This window comes from Cebidichthys violaceus, unplaced genomic scaffold (assembly GCF_023349555.1).
Source record: "Cebidichthys violaceus isolate CVI_PGR_0920_01 unplaced genomic scaffold, fCebVio1.0.p SCAF_96, whole genome shotgun sequence".
Classification (NCBI taxonomy): Eukaryota; Metazoa; Chordata; class Actinopteri; order Perciformes; family Stichaeidae; genus Cebidichthys; species Cebidichthys violaceus.
Genome location: NW_027176982.1, coordinates 511,065 through 537,591, shown reverse-complemented (window position 1 = coordinate 537,591; position 26,527 = coordinate 511,065). Strand labels below are relative to the sequence as shown.

General features: G+C 44.9%; 1 protein-coding gene across 3 annotated transcripts; it reads right to left on the bottom strand.

Annotated features, from left to right (window-relative positions):
- Window positions 1-1,952: 1,952 nt before the first annotated feature.
- septin7a (septin 7a) lies at window positions 1,953-19,130 on the bottom strand. Of its 3 annotated transcripts, XM_068704587.1 has the most exons (13): window positions 19,038-19,130; window positions 14,569-14,675; window positions 8,844-8,944; window positions 8,626-8,760; window positions 8,374-8,491; window positions 7,704-7,796; window positions 7,404-7,500; window positions 5,806-5,857; window positions 5,556-5,681; window positions 4,997-5,017; window positions 4,216-4,351; window positions 3,979-4,124; window positions 1,953-3,042 (listed from the first exon to the last, which is right to left on the bottom strand). In XM_068704587.1, the coding sequence occupies exons 1-13, from the start codon at window positions 19,045-19,047 to the stop codon at window positions 3,006-3,008; spliced, it is 1,179 nt and encodes a 392-aa protein (XP_068560688.1). In that variant the 5' UTR covers window positions 19,048-19,130; the 3' UTR covers window positions 1,953-3,005. The 3 variants fall into 3 exon arrangements, with proteins under 3 accessions (XP_068560688.1, XP_068560689.1, XP_068560690.1); XM_068704588.1 differs by lacking the exon at window positions 4,997-5,017; XM_068704589.1 differs by lacking the exon at window positions 1,953-3,042 and having other exon boundaries at window positions 3,975-4,124.
- Between the last annotated feature and the right edge of the window lie 7,397 nt (window positions 19,131-26,527).

Below are 26,527 nucleotides of genomic sequence, written 5' to 3'. Positions count from 1 at the left end.
GGGAGAATTTGGCAGCGATTGTGGAGGTACGCAAGTCAACAATGAACACACGGGGAGGTACGGAGCATACAGGATCACCGTAACGCAATCACAGCTGGGCCCTGTCTTTTTCTGGGGGGGGGGGGGGGGGGGGGGGTCCCTTTAAGCAGAATTAGATAAGTGACCAGCCCTTGTCGTGTCGCGTCGTGTCGTGTCGGCTGACCCACGAGGTTTTAGTGAGCACCTCTGTCACTGGCTGAGAGCGTCTTCACCTGGGTGACCCGAGGGGACGGCCGGCCAATCAGGGAGACGAGGGGGGCTGACGCCGGGACATGGAAGGTCGTGGCGTGATGCTGCAGTACAGCACCGTGTGTGTGTGTGTGTGTGTGTGTGTGTGTGTGTGTGTGTGTGTGTGTCTCCACACAACAGCTGGGAGTCCAACGGGTCCAGCTTCTGTTTGAATAAGCCGGAGGCTGACATCAAGGGCTGAAGGCGACACCGATTGTCATTTCAGAATAAAACCATTTCATACGGACGTGATGCGGATTGATTGACGACTGCACCGTTCAACTGATCCATGTATCGACTCTCACTAAAACGGGCTCTCAAGCCCATCTCCTGTTTGCGGAAGTAAAAACCGTGGACAGGAAGTAGACCTGGACCCGAGCTGCTTCTTAGCAACACAGTTCCAGGTTTTAAGCAGGGGATTTTTTACATACTGGGGGGGGGGGGGGGTTTAGACCTCGCACTGAGGGATTTATTGATCAAGGTGACAACATTTACAATCACCGAGTGAGCGTCCACATGAAGAGAGGGACGTTTTCCTTTTAAAATGCACCTTGAGTACTCCAAAGAATCCCAGGAGCATCTTATAGACCCCTTAAAAAAAAAAAAAAAAAAAAAAAAAGTGTACTTAAAATCCCCTTCAGACCACGTTTGACCCCCTTTAGGGACATCAGGAAGGACTCAAGAAGACCCCTTCCAAGGATCCAGGAACCCCTGTGACCCCCCCCCCCCCCCCCCCCCACAAGGTCCACCTCAATATCTCTTGAGTCCTCCAGAACACTGGAATAGGCCTACCCTCAACAATCCATTAAAATATCCAGATAAAACAAGCTTACTTTGCACTAAAATCTTCCGCGTCATCAGTGCCAAGTTGGCTGGCAGCCCCCCCCCCCCCCCCTTACTGTCTCTCAGACCGAGGTGCACCGTGTTCCTGATAAAGCCTAATCTGACTCGCTTCGGCAGAATGGCATCAGTAGGTGAGAGGCTATGACAACACAAGCCGAGGGTGAATCCTTCACCGAGCGCAACAGAGGGTTTTGAGTACGTCAAGAGAGGGAAAAACAGCTGAGTCGTGGTTAAAGGTCACACTGATAAAGCTGATCAAGAAGGCTCGGAAAGTCCCGGGCCGGTCAGCACGGTCTCCTGCCGCCACCTGCTGGACGGTGTTGGGATGCGTTTGGCAGAGTTTGACATAATATTATATTTATATAAGTATATGATTGACAGGAGTTGTTTTCAATCATTGCCGGGGGAAATGAAGGACCAACTTTCCTTGACGTCATCATCATCACTGACCAGAGCGTATTCGCTTTTCCAACTGCACTCTTCATGTGATAGTTTACGGTTTTACGTAGGTGTCTGGCAAGGTTCTGATTCGGGCTGTTTTTTTTAATGAATGAATTGGGTCAGAACACTGCTGCTGGACTTCATTTTAAAAAGATGCTAAAGTCAACATTCAGAGCGTTGCATAGAGCAGCAAACTGCTATGTGAAGATATAGAGGAGCAACGTCTACCTGTCCTGACCTCAACCACATCTAACACCTTTGGGATGAACTGGAGCGGCTGACTTCAGAGGTGGACCTCACTATGGGCTGAACCAGGGGGGGGGGGGGGGGGGGGCGTTATAGAACCTGTACCGTAGATACATTTTCAGTCAAATTCTTCTGTTATTTTTCCCCGATCACAATTTTATTATGCGACTTTTTTTTTTTTTTACAATAAAAACAATGACATTACAAAAAAAATACATATGCAGTACACAAGCTGTCCACGGCCCCGACCCGCTGGAAAGATTTGATTCTGTCGGAAAATAATTTTTTTGTTTGTTAAAAAATAGAATCTGCGCAAGAAGTTCAAATAAAGTCACGTTAAAAAGCACTTCGAGAGCAGTTTCTAGACGTGGTCACACTCGGCGAGAGCGAAGTCAGGAGTACATGTTTGGAAAACAAAATGAACATAATTTCTATACCAGGCGGATACAAAATGAAAAAAAACAATAACAAAATGAGCAACAACAACAACAAAAAAAAAAAGTAAGAACACTGGCGTTCTTGGTTATACAATTTACATTACAGGAGATGGAAGAGCAAACCACTCGGGAGGAAATTAAATGCGATACCTAAATATGTGAACCGAGAGATACAAACACGTATATATAAAAAAACAACAACAACAACAACAACAGTGCCTGAGGTGAGCCTCAGCCTGACGCCGTCCGCCAAATGTGCAGGAAGTGAAAGGCCGACCTCTTCGGTTTTTGTTTTTTTTGGCATTAAAAAGGATGCGGAGCAGAGCAGCATCAAACATTCCCAAAGTAGAAGAAAGAAAAGGAGGAGAGGAAGCCGTCGTCTCGTTTGTCATTAAGTAAGAACACCGGTTGTGTTTTCTGTGTGAATATATATATATATATATATATATATATATATATATACATATATACACACACACACACACACACACACACACACACACACACACACACTGTTTTTTGTGAGCAGTGACCCCCAAAAAACAGGATTATAACAGTTCTTTAAGGAGGAACACGAGGATCGAGCAGAGAGCGATCGTCGAAAACTCAGGAGTCCGAACAACACCGCCCCCTGGCGTTCACGCGAGTATTACACAGTAATATGGTCAAACGGCGGATGTGGTCGATCGACAGGTGCTCCCGATGGTCGAGGCCGGCAGGTTGGCAAAATCAAATGATACACTGTAGAGTCAGGAAGGTCCTCCAGACGTATTAAAATATCTTCTTCTTCTTGTTCTTTTCCAAGGTCCTGTGAACACAAGAGGACAGAAGAGCAGTCAAGCACCGCCCGGCGGCCTACAGCAGCAATCTGAAAGCTTCATCCACAAAACACCGTCAGGCAGTAATGAGCGTTTACCGCTTCCCAAATGTGACTCAATCACTGACTCACTGGACAAACAAGTCCCCGATAACGGCGTCTTCTAAATCCTCCCAAAGCCTCTTTTAGAACAGAAAAGAGGCTTTGGGAGGAGTTACATCCTGGTTATTTGTTGGGACTCTGATCTGCTGCAGTGTCATGTAGAGCCTTTTGCTGCATAGTCATGATTTCATCCCTCAGATGCTCCTTTAAAAACACCCGACAACAGCAACGGCAGTCAGTTTCAGTGAATTATACGAGGGGACGACGTATTTCTGTGTGTTTCTGTGTATTTCTGTATTTTTCTGTGTATTTCGGGGACACTTTGCAGGAGAATCACAGCTCTATAGAGCTGCTGCTGTTCTGTTCACGCTGAATTCTAAATCCTGTCCAGACTTCCCTGAAACGGATGAACTCTGATACAATACAATAAAATAAAAATATACTCAAATTGATTGAATTCTTTGTGTGTTTTTTTTAAAAATATTTTAAATTATTATTATTTACTTCTATCCATGTGTTCTAAATGATAAATATGTTTTCTTCATTATTTACATTTTATTATTTATTTTTCTATTTAATTTATTATCTATTTCGCAAAACTGTGATGGAGGAAATTATTTCACTTGGGATCAAAATAAAGTAAAGAATAAAATAAAGAAAATTAAAAATATATATATATATTTGCCGGTGGACATCCTGCCTACCGCACTAAACATGTCCAGAAACAGAAGTTTCACTTGTGTTACTTATCGTTTCTTTGGGCGCGTTCACACTCACAGTACGACTGTTACCCTTTTCTAATGTCACCGATCATCGCGTGTTTACCTGGAGGCGTCTAGTTTGTGCTGCTCCAGAATCCTCTGCTGGGCCTCCCAGCTGCCCTTCTCCTCCTCGTGCTGCCGACGCTTCTCCTCCAGCTCCCTGTGCTGGGCCTCCAGGTTCTTCTTCATTTGCTCGTGACGCCTCTGGAGCTGCAGGGACACGGTCAAGAGGTTAACCAAGCATCAAGAAATAAAAGAAGAAGAAGAAGAAAAGCACTAATAAAGAGAATGATCGGTCTACCTCAGCCTCAGAGTCTCTGAGCTTCTGCAGCTTCTCCTTCACCTTCATCTCAAACACTTGTTCCATCTCTTGTTCCATCTTCTTCATCTTGGACACGTGGTCCCGTCGCTCCTCCTCCATCTGGGCCAGAGGGCTCCTGGAGACACAAGCCAGCCGTCATACGGACGGCACACAGAGGCAGGTGGACGGGTCACACAGCGGGACCCCCCCCCCCACCCCCCACCCCCATCCCCACTTATTAAGGCCTTTCTGACCAGCAGAGCGACGAGAAGGAGAAGAGGAAGGACCAGGGAAGGAGGAAAGGCCCGGCTTGCTTTTGCCCTTATTCCGGAAAAAAACTGTTTACACGGCTGATGAAATGAAAATTCCGGTAATATTCCCATTTCCATGCAGCCGCATAAACTAACGCATTAACGTAAAGCGTACTTCCTTTGGCCACGCCCCTTTAAAACAAACTTCTGTGGGCTTCTCTTTTGAGCATGTCCTACCTTTGACCACAACTACCGGAAGATCAGTTAGCCGGTGGTTGTGTAGCGTTAAGTTATTCAACATTGGTTTAGTGAGAAATGAAGCGGTGAAACTGCAAAGAGAGAAGACGAAGCCAGAGGACAACGACCGGATACATCAGAACGTTACGTTTCGTTACGTTTCGTTCAAGTATAGATGGAAGCGTTTCAAAGCGTTGCAGGAAAAAAAGAAAAAGAAAAGGAAAATCGGTTAAGAGATAAAAGTGAGGATGCATTCTCTGCAGAGATGTTGAAGAAGTCAAGGTAACACTTACATGCCGTCAGTCGTCTCAGCTCTAAAAACAAACAGATGCACAGACACTTAGCATGCTGCCGTGAACCATGCATTAGCCCTGTGTGAGTGTGCTGCTGACCACCGACAGCTGCAGCCGGAGGATTAGGAGTCAGACTCGGTTAGTACGGTCCAATCAAAAACACAACGGCCACTGGTGGCCGGTTAGAGTGTGTGTGTGTGTGTGTGTGTGTGTGTGTGTGTGTGTGGGGGGGGTTAGTGCCTGCAAGGTTTTGCCTGCTTCAGTGACAGCTTGCCAGCTTTAATCTGGGGGAGGTCAGAGCTGTAGTTTCCTCCACGTTTTACGTGGTGAATGAGCCGCTCAGGAGCCGCTCAGGAGCCGCCCAGGAGCCGCCCAGGAGCCGCTCAGGAGCAGCCACTCAGGAGCCACTCAGGAGCAGCCACTCAGGAGCCACTCAGGAGCATCCACTCAGGAGCCACTCAGGAGCATCCCGATGACGACGTGCTCCTCAGGTAAACCCCCCCCCCCGCCCAAAAAAAAAAGCCGCAGCCGTGCGCTCACTGTTGCGGGACGGACTTACTTGGTGAGCTGTCCCTTGTTCTTGTTGTTGTCCACTCCGTTGTAGGTGACGGCGGCGAGTTTCCTGCTGCGGTAGTTCTCATAGTGGACGTTGTTCGTCACGTCCTTCAGGTCCTGCATGTGGGTCCTGGAACACAAAAACACACGCGAGGGAAGCGAATGAGCAAAAAAAACACGTTTACAGCAAGCGAGTCAATCAGGCGTCCGGTTCTCCGCCTCGACCGTCCTGTGCTGAAGAGGCTTCTGCTCACCTGATGAGCATGTTCCGGAGGATCGTGAAATCACAGTGCTCTCCGTTTTCCACTGTAAGAAGAGACAGACGGAGCTAAGATTAGAACAAAAAAAAAAAAAGAAGGTCCAAACGGGTCAGGGCAGTCGGATGATAATACGAGCCAGATATTTTGGGGTAAAACCCCTTAAAAATCAAAAGAGTCCGTTGGTAACAGCTGCTAATTACACGGGAAAAAAAAGCGTAAAAACAGGAAAACCTTATTGAAATCCTTTCAAATGAGACGCAAAACCAGTTCTAACATGTGTTTAGAAATTAATCTATTTGATATCCTTTTACTGCCCTTTTTTTTTTTTTTGGTTTCCACAGCTAATTAGTCTCTAGACCTGATCGGGCTTTTCACAGACACAACATAGATGGCCGTAGTACCAGAAAGCATCAGCAGGCGGCGTCCCGTGCTGCCGCTGGCGTTCCTTCCTACAGTAACACTCACCACAGTCCTCTGGGGATTCTCTGGACCGCTGCGGTGGAGTGACTTGCATAGCTTCTCAGGGTCCTTGCCCTCTTTCCCTTCTCTCTCTCTCTCTCTCTCTCTCTCTCTCTCTCTCTCTCTCTCTCTCTCTCTCTCTCTCTCTAAAACATTTTTGGTATTCCAAAACTCACTCCCCACGGATCGCACCGCTGGCGGCAAACCAGTTTCATAGTAGCACTCCTACGAGTCATCCACCAGGCTGCACTGTGCTCAGTTCTTCAGACTTCACTGCAGCTACAGTAAACGGCTGCGCGGCGTTCTCGCCGTGGACTCGTCGCTTCATGCGTCTCACCGCAGTGTGTGACGGCTACATCCTGTGTCGGGGTCAAACGGAGCGCTCGCATCCTGTGCCGAAGAGAAACGTCTCTGTGTGTTTGATTTTTTTTCATGTAACGCAGAGATGAAGATTCAGCAAGTGATACGGTTTTGTTTGAACGCAAGGAAGTGGTGAATAAATCCACTGTTGTGGCTCCTGGTCAGTCAGAAAATGAAATTGTAAAAATAGTTTTCTTCTTTTGAAAATACAGGAAGGTATGCAGACAATTTAGTTAATTTTATCTATGAGTGTACATGAAATAAATGTACATTTTCTCCTTTAAATATGAACAATTCTCTGCAATTAACTACTATGAAATAATAATTGACATTATTTAATATATTGCTATTTTTTAAAGAATTTTAATTAATTTTATCACCGTTCTTTTGTCCATTTTTTATTCATATGTAAGCTTAAACAAATGCTTAATAGGCAAAAAAATGATATTTATTTATATTGTTGGTGCAAAACAAAATGATTTGGTCCAGCACTCCTGTGTCTGTGTGTGTGTGTGTGTGTGTGTGTGTGTGTGTGTGTGTTGTGTGTGTGCTGAACACTGCAATGAGAGCAAAAAAGGAGCTCATGGATTATGTAACTGCTCTGCAATCCATCTACTCATGATGCTGCTCAATAATCCAATACAACAGTGGAAAAATTGGGTGTGTTTTCGCGTGTGTGTGTGTGTGTGTGTGTGTGTGTGTGTGTGTGTGTGTGAGAATCCACTTAGTTGATCAATTTGCAGGCTGGGATCAGATGACCCTCGACCTCTCACCTTCAGCCACGCCCCAGGGGTACTGCCTGCCGCGCACTCGCTTCCCGTTGACCTCGATGATGGTGTTACTGCCGACTACAGCCAAGGGTAAACGATCCTGCGGGAGAGGAAGGAGGAGACAACTGTTGCATAGTTCGCGCACAACGGCTAAAAATACAGCGTGGGCCGCGCACAAAAGTGTGTGAGACGCAGATGAAAACACGCTGCGTTGACCACACCCCCACACACACACACACACACACACACACACAACACGGTTTCATCTAAAGTTTCATGGAGGGGTTGTTTGGGAGGACAGACCTTGATTTTCCGGATCATCTTCATCTCCTCCTCATCGTCCGTCTCTGGGAACTCGTAGATTTTGATTTTGTGCTCCTGGATTTCTTTCATGATCTGCAGACAGCAGCAGAGGAGAGGAGGGGGGGGGGGGGGGGGGGGGGGGTGGGGGGGGGGGGAAGGGGGGGGGTGAAATGGAAAAACAGTGATGGTGATCAAGCTGTATGTGGGACAAAGACAAACGGGTCCAGAAACATCGATAGTCACACCAGAGGCTAGTCAGTACACACGCAGGCAGGCACGCACGCACGCACACGCACACACACACACACACACACACACACACACACACAGTGTCTGTGCAGTAACACAGTGTGTTGTACACTGAAATACAACATGCGAGTCTTCAACATTGGTGGTAAAGTGTGACGTGTACTTCCTGTATGCTGTTTACGGGGCTTGTGATGTTTAACTAAATAAACATATATAAATAAACATATATAAATAAACAGGAGTTGTTCGGGGATCAGAACCACAAAATGTCTAGAGTGACAGCAAACCTGGCACTACAATCAAACAATAACATTTGAACAAGTCCTGAAAGATGCTAGACGAACGGAAACATGAACGTTCAGTCAGAACACACACACACACACACACACACACACACACACACACACACACACACACCCACCTGTTTCTTGAACTGTTGACACTCCTCCGGGGTCATTGTGTCGGCTTTGGCGATGAGGGGAATGATGTTCACCTTTTCATGTAACCGTTTCATGAACTCAATATCGAGGGGCTTCAGTCTGAGCAAAGAAAAGAGACGGTTTAACATCACACACACGCGCACACACACACACACACACACACACACACACACACACACACACACAGTTAAAGGAACGGATGAAGGACTCTTCAGGTCCCCTGCACCACCTACCCGTGTCCAGACGGAGCGATGAAATACAGGCAGCACTGCACTCGGCTGTCCGGCATCAGCCGCCTGTTGACCCGGGACTCTGCGTTGAGGTAATCCTCGAACTTACTGTCGATGTAGTCGATGACCGGCTGCCAGCTGAGGACCACACATCAGTCAGTGTCGGGTACGGCGATGCGGCGACTTAAAACTTAAACCCGCGACAAGACGACTGAGCTCACCAGTTACTGTTGTCGACCGCGTCGCCGAAGCCGGGGGTGTCGACGATGGTGAGCAGGAGCTGCACCCCTCCTTCCTTCACCAGAACCTTAGACTGCTCCACCTGCAGAGACCACATACGTCGACACAAACCAGTCAAGATCTGTATGATTCTGTGTCGTAAACAAGTGCAAACCACACAGTCGAGCACCTTCAAGTTACCCGTTAACGATACTTAATCATGTAACGTATTTTACAATAAAGTCAATTCACATTTGTGCGTTTATCTCCACGTTCCAGAACTAACACAGCTCTGCAGAACCATTAGCCTCAGTGGGCCTCAGCTATTCTGCATCCGCTAAGCAGCACACGGGTCTGTAGAGGAGCACAGGACGGAGGGAAGCTGCCTCTCTGAGCAACGTCAGGAGGGCTGGGTTCAGTCAAGGCAGAACTCGTGATCGGCGGAACCGCATCAGAACTGATGAGAAACACTCGGGTGTCAAGAGACGTCACCGAAGCGCCGCCTTTGATTTCGGTCCAACTCGGGAACATAAATTACGAGGGCCTGTAAAGCGATGGCGTGGTGGTGTTGTGGAACACTTGCCACATTTGGGTTTTTTTAAAAACGGAGCCGCTACCTTCTACTTTAGTAGCGCCGCAGAATGCCGGCGGTGCGCTCCATGACTGGGGGCCGTCGCCGCGCCGCATGTGGGTTACACAGCGAGGCCGGGGTTCTCACAACGAGGGAAGTCAAAAGAGCAAGAAGAAGAAAAAAAAAAAAAAAAAAAAAAAACGGCACAACTGCTCCGGTTCTTCCTTTCAACAACCGCCCGTTTAGAACCGCTCGGCTGCAGGTTTGGACCGTCCTGTTCCCACGCTTTTCCTTCTCAAATCCATCACACCAGACTGTTGCGGCATCCCGGCACAGCTTTTACAGCAGGCCCTTAACCCCCGTGACCCCGTGACCCCCCCCCCCCCCCCCCCCCCACACACACACACACACACACACACCACTCACCGGCATCCGTCACGCACTAGAATCTGTCACGGTCCGGCCGTCTCTAAACTGACCTCTGACCTCTTGAGCTGCTACTGGGAGGCCGACCAGACGGACGCTACTCAACCGACAATTTAACTTCTGAATGCCCTTCAATGTGAAATATACAGTCTTTTGTTTACAAGTCACTGGATCGTTCTGGGTCTACGAGGCTCATTGCGAAAAGAAGATTCTGTCAAGAACAATTTGCAAATACTTTAATAACTGTGGTGCTGTACAACAAGTGAAGGGCTGCTGAGTGAACACTGAAGAGTCCTGCAGTGTCTCTGCTCTACGACCATAACAGGGTGAGTCATGGCTGTTCACCAGACAGGCTGCCCTCAGACAGTGAGCTCATGGGTAAAAAGGTGGAACTGGAACAACAACAACAACACATCACATCAATGAGAAGACATGCATACTGTCACTGCAGGGTTCGACTGCATCACAGGACTGCAGGCTTATTTACTGTGACAGTAGAGGGGGAAAACACACACACACACACACACACACACACACACACACACACACACACACACACACACACACACACACACACACACACACACACACACACACACACACACACACACACACACAGGTCTGGGTGCATTTCTACACTTCAACTGCAGCCCAAACTCAAGAATAGATCGGGCGGTCTTGGTTCCTACCCTCACCTACGGTCGTGTGAACTGGGTCACGACCCAAAGAATTAGGTCGCGGGTACAAGCGGCCCAAATGGGTTTCCTCAGGAGGGTGGCGGGCGTCTCCCTCAGAGATAGGGTGAGAAGTTTGGTCGTCCGTGAGGGACTCGAGGTGGTTTTCGGGCATCTGGTGAGGATGCTGCCTGGGCGCCTCCCTAGGGGGGTGTTCCAGGCACGACCGGCTGGGAGGAGACCCACGAGGGAGGCCCGGGACCAGGTGGAGGGACTATATCTCCAAACTGGTCCTGGGAGCGCCTCGGGATCCCCCCAGTCAGAGCTGGCTGATGTGACACCGGGAAAGGGAAGTTTAGGGGTCCACCTGCTGGAGCTGTTGCCCCCGAGACCCGATCCCAGATAAGAGGTTGAAGATCTCCGCCCGCTAAAGAGTCCTTTATATATACATAAAAACATTGACTTCATTTGATTATCTTGTTATTGTAACCTCTAAAATTCCCCCCCGAGGAAGAAGCAATTCTCTGTTAATTAAAAAAACAAAAACACGAGGCGTGTCTGTGCGTCGGCAGGACAAGCCTGAGCTCAGTCCATAATGCAGTTTGCTGGCTAATCGCCAAAGCCGCTGTCCCGGTTTGCTCTCCAGCCTCATTGAGCCTCATTAACCGGGAACAACGGATTAATGTGTCCGGGTCCGTCACCTGCAACACTCAACGCTCACTCCAACCATTGGAGTCCATTACATGTACACACATATCGCTCCCTGTGGGCTTCATAGCATTCTGTTGGCAGGACTATGAAAAGAAAGCGGCCACAGTTATTTGAAATGTAATTAGTTTTGTGGTTGGTTGTGGGGGAGAGAGAGAGAGAGAGAGAGCGAGAGCGAGAGAGATAGAGATAGAGAGAGATAGAGACACAGAGAGAGAGATAGAGACAGAGAGAGAGAGAGAGAGATAGAGATAGAGACAGAGAGAGAGATAGAGAGAGAGACAGAGAGAGACAGAGACAGAGAGACAGAGAGAGAGAGAGAGACAGAGAGACAGAGAGAGAGATAGAGAGAGAGACAGAGAGAGATAGAGACAGAGAGAGATAGAGAGATAGAGACAGAGAGAGAGAGAGACAGAGAGAGAGAGAGAGACAGAGAGAGAGAGAGAGACAGAGAGAGATAGAGACAGAGAGAGATAGAGACAGAGAGACAGAGAGAGAGACAGAGAGACAGAGAGAGAGAGAGCTATTCTACATATTTATCGTCTTGGTCCTTGCGAGTATAAACAACAAGCATACATACATTTCAGCTGACTTCCTGAGGGACTGGAAACCTTGACGAATCCCAAAGCATTCAGTTTGGGAAGCCAACAGGAGCGCACACACACACACACACACACACACACACACACACACACACACACACACACACACACACACACACACACACACACACACACACACACACACACACACACACACACACACACACACACACACAGCGACTAAATCTCATTTAAACGGTTAAGGAGAACGGAGGAGGTGTAACGGAGGAGGTGTAACGGGCCGGTAAACAAATTGGAAGCAGCGGCGGGGCGAGAGCAGACGGAGCCCCTCGGTGTTCTGCCGGGGATTAGGAGATTTAGAGCAAAGCAGTAGATCACAAGGAACAGGTGAAGGGGAAAGATCCTCACCCTGCAGCTGATCTACCAAACTCTACACTCCTAATGCCCCCCCCCCAACCCAGGTAGAGGATCGGAGAGAGAGAGAGAGAGAGAGAGAGAGAGAGAGAGAGAGAGAGAGAGAGAGAGAGAGACCTGCTGGAGCCCCTTCACACCAACAGTATCAACTTTCACTCTTCAAAAAAAGGGGAAGCTCAAGTGAAGCTATGCGGCTGCGATTGAGGATTCGGGACCTAAACCGCGTCACTCCTGGTCTGCAGCTTCAAAGTCTGGAATGTCACAACAATACCTGTAGAGTCACGAGGACCGATGCTTCGGTACCAAGTCCAGAGCAAAATGATGAAAATGTGACGGTACTCGTTTTTTTATTTTACAGCACCACAGAGGCTGGAGGATCAGGACCTAGACAATAGCACATGTCCCAGATAAAGCTACATTGACGTTAGCGCAGTCCTGCTTGGCTAAATCAGTGGAGCCCAAAGTGGGGTCTGGGGACTTTTAGGGGCCCTTGAGGGGGTTTCAAGGGGTCCTTGACGTGAAGAAGTTTGGGAACCGGTGGGCTAAATAAAGGAGGCTAACGGCTAAACGTACAAAGCGGAGGTTGCGTTGAAGATACATTATGATGCGTTCGAGCTCTATTCAGTAAACATGAGTTTTGGGTGAAGGTAATATATAACATTATCATGATGCGTTCAAATGTAATTTTGTAAGATGTAGTTTTTTTGAGGCGGATCATCAGGAATTATTACTAAATTTGTAAAACCAGTTAGTAAAAGGAGTGCATGTTGAAGTACATGGGATATATTTTTAGTTTTTTTTATACCCAAATTGGGTATCAAGACTTCCCAAGGAGATACTGCCTTTAATTACGAATGGCAACAACAAGGTATTCAAGGCGTGTTCAAGCTACAACATGGCTGTTAAATTGCTCTTTACAGCTTCACTAAAAACTCCTGAAATATGGTCCCAAAGCTCAAGCATTCCTCCATAACATCAAACACTCGTTGCTTAATGTTGAACACTCTTAAACTGCTTCAAATCACGCTTGATTAGTTAATGGACTGCACTTACACGGCCATTTTCTACCTCAACGGAGAGAGAGAGAGAGAGAGAGAGAGAGAGAGAGAGAGAGAGAGAGAGAGAGAGAGAGAGAGAGAGAGAGAGAGCACTTTATAATTCCCACACTCACCCCAATCTCTGGCCAAGGACAACTTCAAAATGAGCCGCCGGGGATCAAACCGTCAACCCTGTGATTAGTGGACGCCGCGCTCTACAGCGGATTGGGCAACGTCAGCAAAAAACAACCTCACAACTGTTATTATGAATATTGAGAAATGAGGTTTTTTTTTTTTTTTTTTTATGTGAGCAATGAATCAAATGATCGTGTGCAACATGAAACGAAAACAGTGGAGCATTTTAGCAGCTAAAGAGTCAGCTGGTGGAGCCCAAAACGGAGCTAAAAGAGAGTTAATATTGCACGTCTATTCATCCGATTGTCCAGAAACAGAATGCTACCACTACCCAGTCCACAACCCGGTCTAGAACTCACTATCAGGGTCTGGTGGACCAAAGCGATCCAGCTTGAGGCGACTCTTTTATGGGTCAAAACCTATCAAGAGACAAAAAGGCTCAACTTCGTCCAGAATGAATCTTCAAAAATGAAGGTCGTCTCTTGCGTTTCAAGGACTGTGTCCATGCACTTCTCTTCATCTACGTAATAAAGATGTTTATTTCTGACAACCTCCTTACGTATTTAGCACCGTGGTGACATTTAAATGTGTAGAACAGCTGCAGGCTGAAGCTACAGCTCACGATGAAACGCGTGGCCTTCGACGTGAAGCGTCAGTGTTTACTCTCGAGCCGTGAGGAGCAGAGAGGAGTAAATATATTGTGTTTACAGAGACGGCGGGAGTCCAATCAAGGACAGCCACCGGGCCAGCTAAGCTACAGTCTATAGTCTTTCCATTAAGCTGTTTACATACGACACGTGGACGGCAACTCCCTCACCCCGACTGAATACACACACACAGCAGCTTCCTATACCGCTTCAGATCAGTCAAAAGGGTAAACTATTTAACGATCCCATCACATTTCCTAATTTGACACTCCAACACATCCTCGCACTCAGACAAAACTCTGTGCCCGTTGAAGCAGATAAACCCGTTTCGCGTTGGGCGGCGACGGCTGAAACGTCGCCTCGCGCAACGGGATCTCATTCAGAAACTATTCAGTGTCGAGAGACGCTGACGGAGGTGGAGTTGGCGTCAGGGGTGAAGGTAATCGTGTTTCAATTAACAGACAAACATTCGGTCCTTTATGGGGTCGAGTTTCCCCAGAAGCGTAACGTGTTAAAACTCACAGAGAAGAAAAGGCGTGGGCTGAAGATTACCTGTACAGTCTTTTTAATTCTATTGGAAGGACCCGGGTATTCAGTGGAGTACAGGTCTGTCAGAAAGAGTGAGTTGATCAGCGTCGACTTCCCCAGCCCAGATTCCCCTGAAAGACAAAGACAAACACAGAGTGAGTGAGTGAGTGAGTGAGTGGGAGTGAACTCCACAGATGCATTTCACACCAGACTGGTTTTTTAAATCCCCTTCTTCATGCCAGACCGAGGCACAACATGACACAATCTCCAGATGTGTATCAACTCCGTTTCTCATGCAGTCGTTCACAGTTAAACATTCTTTACATGTTTCAGATTCAGGACAGGAAATGGCTCCTTTTAACCCCCTCTTTTTTCTTTTTTAAAAAAAAAAAAAAAAACAGGCAATCGTTAACACGAGACGAAGGAAGAGACAGACCGGGTGGAAGTTCTGTCCTCCCCAAATTCTTTTCCTGTCTGCATTTCAGGAATCTAATCAGAGAATCGTGGGAAGGGAGGAGAAGGGGAAGGACGATTCCAAAACCCCCACAGTCATCATGAGTGTTCGCTCGAAACAAAAAGGAAGGAGAAGCAGAAATCAAAAAAAGCACAGATTCTGCTCAAAGAAGTCCTCGGCACAAAAAGCAAACCGGACAACCGACGTCTTTTTAACTAATATAGACTTTGATCATTAGAGATGCAGCTTTAACATAAGTGACCGATCATCTGCGTATAAACTACAATAACATTTTACCCAAAAAAAAGGTCCATTTTAAAGATTTATCTTAACACAGCTTTACAGCAGCATCCATTGAGACAACCAACAACTCTTTAAACAACAAAATACAACATCTAGCGCAAACGCCTGCCCAGATTCATAATGCTAGTTGCTTATTTTAATGTTTAAATCTCTCAGTACAATACAATATCAAAAACAGTATTCCTTTAGTATTGGTATTAAACGTGTATTGTATGGCATCAGTGTTTCAGAAGATAACCAGCCCTGCACTCAGAGAGTGAAGTTAAGTAATCATACACAGCTACTAATAGGTAGTACGACAGTTAGCCAGGCATGCTAACTCGGAGGAGCAAAGACTTGAATAATCAAAATCAACAAAAGACATAAATCTGGACTAATTTTTGATAATCAATCAAGAAGTTAATCTGTCATTTGCTGGCTCCAGCATCTCTAATGTGATTATTTTGCTGCTTCTTCCTGTTTCCCATGACTGTAAATCAAATATATCTGGGGGTTGAAGACTAAAACGAGCAAAGTCAAAACTCAAATCTCTGAAAAGTGAGAAATGTTCCGAACACTTTAGGAGCCGTTGTAAAAAAAAATTAAAAAAATCACAAAATGTCTGCAGGAGCCCGGAGGGACCGTTTGTAATCCAATCCCATCGGCAGCGTGGCTGTGCAGATTGGGGTGAGCGGAGGGTAACGAGGAGCCGCCGAACAAAAGCTTCAGTGTGCAAAAGAAGAGGCGGCCGTACGCGCCGCAGCCAAAAGAGCTGCTTCCTGACCTTTAGAGAGCGGCCGGGGGAGAACAACGCGGGCAACAAGTCAGCGCTTCATGAGCAGGGAGGAGGACGGCGAGATGAAGGAAGGAGTCGGAACAAAAGGATCCTTCACGAGACACGCTCTCAAGAGTGATAAATATTTTCCTAAGAGGGCAGAGACACATTTATCTTGCAAACAGAACTGTTTCAGCTGGTCCCGAGCGATGAAACACGCGGGAATCGCCGTAAACATTCCTTTGGAGGACAGAAAGGGAATGGAGAAAGGGGTTACGGCAATGAGTACCGGGGGAGGGGAGAGACTGCGTTTTTTTTTGTGCAGAGCTGCCGGGTGAAATAAATGTGATAAAAATGTCAGCTTGAATTTAGAGAAGCCGAGAGCCGAGACAAAGAACAGCGTGGCCGAGGAGACGCGGTTCGAGGTCTGGGGTTCAAGTCTCGGGCCCTGGGCGTGCGGAGAGGGAAGAGGAGGAGCTCCGGTTACAAAAAGAGAGACTCATCAAAGTCAAGAGTTGCGGCGGGTTTAGCGGAGATGCCGATCGTGGTTGGTCAGAGCTGCGGCTGCTTGTTTTGATGGTGGGGGGGGGGGGGGGGTCATGAATCCGTCACAAAAACCCCCGAAGCATTACACAGAAATGAGATCCGATCGTAATTGGCTTCGACCGACTGAAAAATATTCGCCACCGCTGCGGCTCTGAGTCGGACTAAAACCGAGAGATGAAGTTTCACCCCTTCAACCACAATTTAACGGCGGTTTATAAGATTCAGTGAGTGAACTGTAAAACGTCATAAGAAAAAGCCAGTTGTCTGCATGAGATTCATGGGAGCAAATGACGTTTAAATTTAGAGAGATTAAACATTGTAGCGTATTAAAATATAATTTACTCAAACTGTAGGACTAGTTTAATTGTCCAAACTGAAAATTTTTAGAAGGGCTGTTCCAGCTTGGACCAATAATTCAAAAATATTTTGGGGGGGGAGAGAGGGAGGGTCTACTTTACTTTAGTGCTTTTTTTTTTCTGGCATTTAACGGGATCTTCAAAAGTGATTTCCACACATGGACATAATAGAAAAATGTGCTTCCAAAAATCATAATTCTGTAATAAAAGCATAATGAGCGGTGCCACGCCTCACTTGCAGCAGCAGCAGAGGAAGCGGTGCTTTTTTTATTTTATTCTTTTATTTTTATGGGGTTTTTTTGTTAGACGCCTTAAAATGAGGTTTGCGGTTAACAAGCTATTTTAACACAGAGAGAGATTTTTTTTGTTCTACGATATCAAAAATGTATTAAAGACTACAAAAACGGTCATCGCGCGGACTAGTCCGCCTTCACAGCCTGGATGTTTACACTCACCGTGAAGAGACTGTGGTTTGTTACATTAGCTTTTTGGACATTTATTTTGATGAGAATATGAATGTATATACATTTTACACAGATAGCATAAGGCCACAACAAAGGGAAGTTAAAATAGCTAAAGTATTTAAGTTTAACTAACTGATCTTTTAATATACTGCTTTCTTTTGCAGCGTGTAACGATGACGTGGATGAAGGTTTTCCTTGCCGTTAACACGGCTTCATTAGAATCCGCCACACCAGCATATCTCGCATGGGGGATGAATAAAGACAAGCGCAGTCGCTGTCGTTACAGCCAGGCATCCCGGACTGCAGCGCCAGAGGAAGGCCGCGCTCGCTGAGCCGAGGCCCGCTCAGCAGCCAGCACTACTTCCTTTAAAGGAAATTTCCAGCAGCTGTGTAAACTGTGGGGGTTTATTCAAATGGCACTTCCCACTGCATACGAGAGGCTGGTGAAGGGGGGGGGGGGGGGGAAGCAGGATACAAGCGAGAGTGAGGTTAATTCATTCGATAGGGCCAATTAATGATCAGGTAAAATGAAAAGTGCTGCGTTCGGTCTGAGAAAGGGAAATTCTGTACGCTCGACATGATCCCTTGAAAGCAGTCGTCTTCTCTCCACCGCTCTGTGTTTATGAACGGGACTTTCCCGTAAAAAAAAAAAAAGGAGGGAGGGGGGGCAGAAGACAGTAAAAGTTTAACAAGTCCAGAGCACGACAAAAAAGAAAAGAAAGTGCTGCACATATATCTGTTGGCGAAGCCGTCAAATTTCCTCAGATTTCGTCTCCTTCTTCTTCTTGTTTATGCGACGGCATTCCCCCCGCCAAAAAAAAAGAGGAGACAACAGAGACTCATTTAACTCTCTGTCACCCAGAACCAAAACACCACAAGCTCCGGCTACACAGAGGAACATCAAGGTCAGCTCCCGCCAAACGTGCAAATCACTGCCGAATATTGACTTTTCACCAGCAAACGGCTGTGGCCCACTTTCACGAGTCCCATGTGACAAAACTCTCAGCAGTCAGACCCTTTACCTTGTAGTTTGCCATGTGATGGGTGGTCACTGGGCGTGCACCAGTTGTGTAAGTGGCACACGCCCATAATAAAAAGACTAATTAATTCCTGTTGCGTTCATACTTTCCTGAGGGTGCGGACGGCCGGGTTTCCACCCCATGCATGTGTCAAATGTCCTGTTTTAATGCTGTAATATCTAATAAAAGGAAGCACTAAAAACAAGTAGCCTGTCTGCAACGTAAATGCTCTTCATACACGACTGTCTCTCTCTGAATTATAGGTCTAGAAATTCCATATCTCATAAACTCCATAACACGACAACCCCCCCAAAAAATATATACAAGGGAAAAGCACTTGACTTCTGCTGCTATTCTAAATTATATGCTGCACACATAACAGCCTCTTTTCCTGAGAATGCAAAGCAGAAGGGGGGGGGGGGGGGGGGAAACTCCATGAAACCCAGGGGACAGGATGTGACATCATGCAGGCATTCGGAGCGACTTCCTGCTCAGGTACCTCTGGATAAAAACGCGGCGCAAGAGAGAGAGAGGAGGAAAGGTTCTACGGACACACACACACACACACACACACACACTAGAGGAGACGAGACTTACCAACAACCATGAGCGTGAACTCAAAACCTCTCTTCACGGACTTTCTGTACACTTGGTTTGGGAGATTTGCAAATCCCACGTAGCCCTCCAGACTCTTCTGTTGCTGCAGAAAAACAGAGCGGATCATTTACTCCAAACGGTCACAAGATCATGCTGGTAAAAGTAAGTAAGCACAGACTGTGGTAGACAGTACTTAGTATTAAGACCACTTACTACTGGTGGTACTGTGGTGCCACCAGAACTAAATAAGTTCACTGTGACCGCATGAGCAGATGATTTCTATCTGAGCAAGTAAAGACAGGACTAACTTTAAAAGGGACTAATCTTTAAGCTTGATGTAAAAAGATGGGAGTTTGCCCAGTTTTGGGAGACTGCAGAGTGAAGTTTCACACTCAAATGTAGAACAACGCGAGTGAGGAAAAGGGTCGCAGTATCATGTAAGTCTCGTTAACTGGTTATTTAAGTGGTGCGCGATGATAATGTTTCTATATGACCGTATTGAAAAAAAGGTGCAACCTCTAAAATCACCTTTTAATGATTATAAAAGGCTTAAATTTGAATTATTATTACGTGAAAAAAGGGTAGAAGGCACAATTCAAATCGACTAATGTCATCGAGTCGTTACACACGACTCAAATTTAACAAAAGATAGGAGGGAAAAAAAAGCAAAACATCAGTGATTTTTCTTTTTCTTTTTTTAATGGCGTACAATATCTATATATAATCTATATGTAATAACTGGAGTACTTACAGCTGGAGACGGACAGACAGGTCGGTGAGAAGACAAAAGGCAGGTCCACGAGACAGGAACCGAAACCGGAGAGAAAAGAACCAGATACAAAAACAATATGAGGAAGAGAACACAGCAATGATACATCAATCACAAATGTACTTTGAACCTGGACAACAGGTCTTTATTTACCAGTTAACAGACATGAAGCACCAACAATACAGGACCTTTAATGCATAAATGTAGCAGCTATAGAGGCTCAGTCATGTAGAGTCATTCCTTTAATTTAATTACTTTGCTGTATTTTTTTTTTAATTTAATTTCTAAAACTAATGAACTTTTCTGGTGAAGTACTGGATAGTTTGACCTCTTAGAGACGCTTTAAAAAGTATTAAAAATTCATTGGTATAGAAATTGGCAACCAGTAATCATGGATCACAACTAGATATTCGCTTTAGATTTAATGTCTCACGAGTCAAAAGAGTTGTTCTTGGTCCAGAGGGTTTTCACAGCGGGACACTGTGTGATGCAGAGAGTGATGCAGAGAGTGAGGCAGAGTGTGAGGTAGAGAGTGAGGCAGAGAGTGAGGCAGAGAGTGAGGCAGAGAGTGAGGCAGAGAGTGAGGCAGAGGGTGAGGCAGAGAGTGAGGTAGAGGGTGAGGCAGAGAGTGAGGTAGAGAGTGAGGTAGAGAGTGAGGTAGAGTGTGAGGTAGAGTGTGAGGTAGAGAGTGAGGCAGAGGCTCCGGTGAGTGAACCTCGTCTAAACCGTCACAACAACACCGTACTACAGTAGAGACTACAGTAGAGACACTGTGCAGCGTCAACGAGCTGTCACTGTCACTTCCTGTGTGTTTACAGGAGCGTTAAGATGATGCATCCTCCACTCATTGCAACCACACACACACACACACACACACACACACACACACACACACACACACACACACACACACACACACACACACACACACACACACACACACACACACACACACACACACAGCGGACCGCTCTCCCCGCCGCTTCCTGTGTAGGAGACAGTTGACGAACAGCAGAGCGGACGAACGTTCGGTCAGAAACGCTCGTGTGAAGGATTGCGCTTTAAACAAAAAGACACTAAACAATTAGTGACGAGACATTTAAAGTCATAGTTCCAGGCTTTTTTTTTTTTTGCATTGAAGATGAAGATGATGATGATGATGATGGGAAACAGTGTGTACTCTCTCACACACAGGGATAGAAAATAGTAGAGCTCGTAAGAAGGGTTCTAGTCTAGCTTCTCTGCAGCTCGGTGTGTCACCGACCAATGAAATCAGAGCAGGAGGAGAGCTGGATGGAAACACTCACGGTGCAGCTTCTTCTTTTTTTTTTTTGCTGTTCTGAAAGTACCGGAAACGATGCAAAAGCGAGTCTCCAGGAAGCTCAGCGGGGGGAGGGGGTTAACTACAGGAGGTCCAACCAGCAGAGAGGATACGGACGCTTTCTGACAAACCGCTTCCCACGACCTCAGCCATTTCATCCCACACTGTTATTCTGATAAACTTCTCTTCTGTTGACACTACTGGGCTCCACTCACACTGCCACGGGGGGGGGTTCAGAGATGGAGAGTCAACAGAATAACCCTGTAGAACGTCTGAGGCAGGTTTAAGATGAAAACCACTTCAGAAGCCACATCTTCATCACCAGGTGACCTGTTGAACCGCTGATGCCATGAATGCTGCTTGTCTGGTGGCTGAACTAGTAGGACTAGTCGTGGGGGGGGGGTATTACTCAAAACACACACACACACACACACACACACACACACACACACACACACACACACACACAGGAATATACTGAAGCTATGCCAGCATTGAAATGTAACTAATTCATTCACTGCAAGAGAGCAAACAACGCTGAAAACTGAAAAGAGCTACTTTTAGTCAACGCTTAGACCACAAGCGTCCCAAAAAACCCCCCCGGATGTTACACTTCGTCTTTATTTTGAATAAAGACGAAGTGAAGATGAGGCCGATTTAAATTAGAGCCGGCGATGTGATCGCAGACACGCAAACCTGAAACGCGCGAGCCTCTCGCTGCATGTCGAGGAAGCAGAATAACACGTCTCCTCCATTGATGCCCTTAATTAGGCTGAACTACATCACACACACACACACACAGACACACAGACACACACACACACACACACACACACACACACACACACACAGCTCTGTCATCACACACTTCCCCTCCTGGTATTTGCCTGCCACGCCATCTGACGCTCTTCTGTCTCCCTGGCTGAATGCCTGACCTGCCCATCTGCGCTATGTCATCGCCTCTCTGCGCAAACAGAGCAGACAATGAGCCACTTTGGCTCTGTGACCGCAGCGCACCACCAACGAGATTCCCTCCACGCAACCCTGTCGCCTGAACGGCAACAAGGTTGAACTGTACGGCTGTGTGTGTGTGTGTGTGTGTGTGTGTGTGTGTGTGTGTGTGTGTGTGTGTGTGTGTGTGTGTGTGTGTCTTTGTTATGGTTGTAAGTTGGATCCGATTAGATCAGATCATCTTGAGTCAGAGTGCAGTGGGCTTCACTGTGATCACACATTACATACATGAGGTTATGAGCCACCAGGAGGTGACGATAGAGGATGACTCGTGATCTAGAACTGTACCGTAGAGGACAGGTTCTCTGCTGTCAGACGGACCTGTTCTACCACCTGGGAGGAAAACGTGTATGTATGGTTATCTAGTAGCCATGTATCTAAGTATCTAAAGTATTTAAGTATCTATGCATCTATGTATCTAAAGTATCTTATGCATCTATGTATCTAAAGTATCTTATGCATCTATGTATCTAAGTAGCCATGTATCTAATGTATCTAATGCATCTATGTATCTTATGCAGCTATGTATCTTATGTATGTATATATGTATCAATGTATCTAATGTATCTAAGTATCTTATGTATCTATGTATCCAAGTATCTTATGTATCTAATGTATCTATGTATCCATGTATCTATGTATAGATGTACTTAATGTATTCCATGTATCTATGTAGCTAAGTATCCATGCATCTTATATATTTCATGTATCTATGCATCTAATGTATCTATGTATTTAATGTATCTTATATAACTAATGTATCTAATGTATTTAATGTGTCCTCTCAGCCAGTGGTCCAGTAGTACTCCTGGTACAGACGTGAACAGTGTGAACATGGTTGTGGTTAGTTAGTTAGTTAGTTAGTTGTGGTTTAGCACACAGTCTACACCTCTCTCCTGTGATCAGCTCTCTCTCTCTCTTTCTTTCTTTGTGCAGCTCCTGACGATAATGACAGAAACCGGAAATGCCATGCTGACGTATTAACCGACTGTCGTTAACATGTCGACGGTCAAAACTAAACGGTATTCATCGAGCTCTCAGCCAAACCCCATTCATAAATCTGGAGGTGTTACTACGCTGCAATGTTTACGTTTAACGCGAACGGCTGAACGTTGTCCTAAAAAAAAAAAAAAAAAAAAAAAAAAAAAAAAAAAAAAAATCATTGTTCGCACTCGTTCAGAGACACTTTTCAAAGTCGGCTTACGTCGGAAAACACCACGTTACAGCTCCGGAAATACAGACTTAAGTCAACTTCACGCACTAACAGAGGGACGTGCTTCTTAAAACACGGAGGAAACTTACCCATTATCCCGCCGTCTGCTTCACCGACCAACGCGTCTCTGCCTGACATGACTGCCTCTGTCTGAAACTCAGCGCTCAACTCTCTAACTAGCGCTGAAGCAGCAGCAGTAGTAATAGTTCAGCCCAGAGCCGTTTACAGAGAGTCGCGTCATCTCCGTTCACTCCTAAGGACCACTTTTTTTTCCTTTTTTTTTTTTTTTACAGCAATGGCGGCTCGTGAAGCTACGGAAGCCCATTTCTTCTAGCAAAAAAAAAAAAAAAGTTAGACTTGATAATAAAAAATATTATTATATAGATAGAAAGTCATAAATATGAGATAGAAAGTCGAAATTATGAGATAGAAAGTCGAAATTATGAGATAGAAAGTCGAAATTATGAGATAGAAAGTCATAATTATGAGATAGAAAGTCATAATTATGGGATAGAAAGTCATGAGATAGAAAGTCGAAATTATAAAAGAAAAGTCATAATTATGAAAGAAAAGTCATAATTATGAGATAGAAAGTCGAAATTAAACAGGATTTTTTTGAGGAATGAGAGTAGTTTAATAATATTAAATATCATATATTATTATTATTATTATTAAATATAAGATTGGGGCTGTTGAATGTAGAGGTGTGATGTAGGTGATGGAATTATTATAATTATAATAAAGTTAACGGTGACAAATAACCAAACCTTAGTGAGATTAAAAACATAAAGCGTGTTTTAAATAAGACAACAATAAAGAATCATGCTAAGTTAATATTATACAGCCACATTATATAAGGAATCATACTAAATATTCATATTAATTATACATATGCTCTATAGGAATATTCTAAATCGATTCATTTATTGACTACTTATTAGCAAACATAACACCAATATTTACGCATGCAAATCTCCCGCCAAAATACTTTAGTAGCTGAAACTCCCTGACTCGTCTACGTGAATCACGTGACAATTAAGCGTCGTGAGCTCCAGTTGACGCGACTCTTCTCTTTGCACGGCTCTGGTTGTACCTTAGTGGGATCGTGGGATACGCACATTATTGGACGTAATGGCGCGAGATTCACGCGAGAACGTCAACGCAAAATGCGTAGAACTGCTCTTGGAGAACACCGACTTGTGATGAACCTCGAGAGAACCAAAAAAGTTACAGACAATTACGTCCTCGCGCTACAGTTAGTTATAGTTTAACACCATCTAATAATATGAACTAGGGAAACAACTAGATAGGACCAGTATGGGAGGAATAAAGACTTCCAAATGTCCACGCTTCTCTGGTGATACTCTCTCTGTGTCTCTTGGGAAATGAGACAACAGTGCCATCTAGTGGACACTTACATTAATTACATTGTGGAACTAACCTGGATCATTCTAATCACAGAGATTGGGGAGTCAAAGAGAAGCCCACAGTGTTTAAATGGGTTTGTATAAAAAGAGAGTGATGGCTGATCGTAGCTCTGTGGAGAGAAACACGACTTGATGAATTGTGCAACAGCTGTGTGAAGTTAGTGAACTTATGCCATTGCTGGTTTTTGGAAAGTCATAATTATGAAAATAAAGTCATAATTATGGAAATAAAGTCATAATTATGGAATAGAAAGTCGAATTTATGAAAAATAGGTCATAATTATGAAAAGAAAGTCAAAATTATGAGATAGAAAGATAGAAAGTCATAAATATGAGATAGAAAGTCAAAATTATGATAAAAAGTCATAAATATGAGAAAGAAAGTCATAATTATGAGATAGAAAGTCATAAATATGAGATAGAAAGTCATAATTATGAGATAGAAAGTCATAATTATGAGATAGAAAGTCAAAATTATGATAAAAAGTCATAAATATGAGATAGAAAGTCATAAATATGAGATAGAAAGTCATAATTATGAGATAGAAAGTCAAAATTATGATAAAAAGTCATAAATATGAGATAGAAAGTCATAATTATGAGATAGAAAGTCAAAATTATGATAAAAAGTCATAATTATGAGAAAGAAAGTCATAATTATGAGATAGAAAGTCATAAATATGAGATAGAAAGTCGAAATTATGATAAAAAGTCATAAATATGAGATAGAAAGTCATAATTATGAGATAGAAAGTCAAAATTATGATAAAAAGTCATAAATATGAGAAAGAAAGTCATAATTATGAGATAGAAAGTCATAAATATGACATAGAAAGTCGAAATTATGAAGAAAAAAAAAGTCATAAAAGTAACAACCGAAACCCAATTCTGGTGAGAGAATCTGACTCGGAGCCACAGGAATCCTTATAGAGGAGTGATTGTCTCAAACACATCCATTATAAATATAAAAATACAGTCTATAAGTATGAAGAGAGATACTGTACAGTGGATCTACAGAGCTGCTGCTGCTGCTGCACGGGATTCTGGGTGTTTTTTTTTTGTGTCTGTCAGAGAGCACAGCAGTCATGAACCATCCAACGCAAAGCAATAACAGAAATCAATGCTCTGAGCTGCGTTCACCGAGCTGCGTTCACGTTACACGACAACAACAACAACCTCTGGCTGTGAAATCAAATGACACGCAGTGTGGCAAAGAGCGGAATATGAGAAGCGTCACATCCATTAACGTGACGCTGCTTTACGTGCGCCATCTGTGTCCTCTGGAGCTCGTTATCGTCTACGAATCAGACTCTGATCCAACGGAGAAACGTGGAACAATACAGTGTTTCTCTGTGAATGGAGCTATTTTATGAACGTATGTCTCTTCCTTTTCGTGCTACATATCTTTATGTTGTGTTATTGTGTTGCCTTTTTATTGTTTTATTGTACTCTATTTTGTGTGCGCACATACCATAGACCGTACGGTTATTGCATTGCATTTGATTTCACAGTTACAGCTGATAAAGTGGCTGCTAAGTGTATCACGCAAGATGCATTATTGGTCGTTTTTTCCCTCATTTTGGGTCATGCACTTTATTTGAAAATGTGCACAGGTCACGTGATTATGAATATTGCTTTATGTTTGGCTTTTGTAAATAACACAGTGAGCGCTTATTTTTAATAATATTTGCAGAAAAAAAGCGGCAGAATGTCCTCGTCAGAGCGCTGTGTTACTGGATTTATACTGCA

What these genes read in the sequence shown, in the direction of transcription:
- septin7a (XM_068704587.1), bottom strand. An exon ending in GCGGTCGACAACAGTAACTG is followed by an intron (nt 8,761 to 8,843) that starts GTGAGCTCAGTC and finishes TGTGGTCCTCAG; the next exon opens with CTGGCAGCCGGTCATCGACT. An exon ending in AGATGATCCGGAAAATCAAG is followed by an intron (nt 7,501 to 7,703) that starts GTCTGTCCTCCC and finishes CCTCTCCCGCAG; the next exon opens with GATCGTTTACCCTTGGCTGT.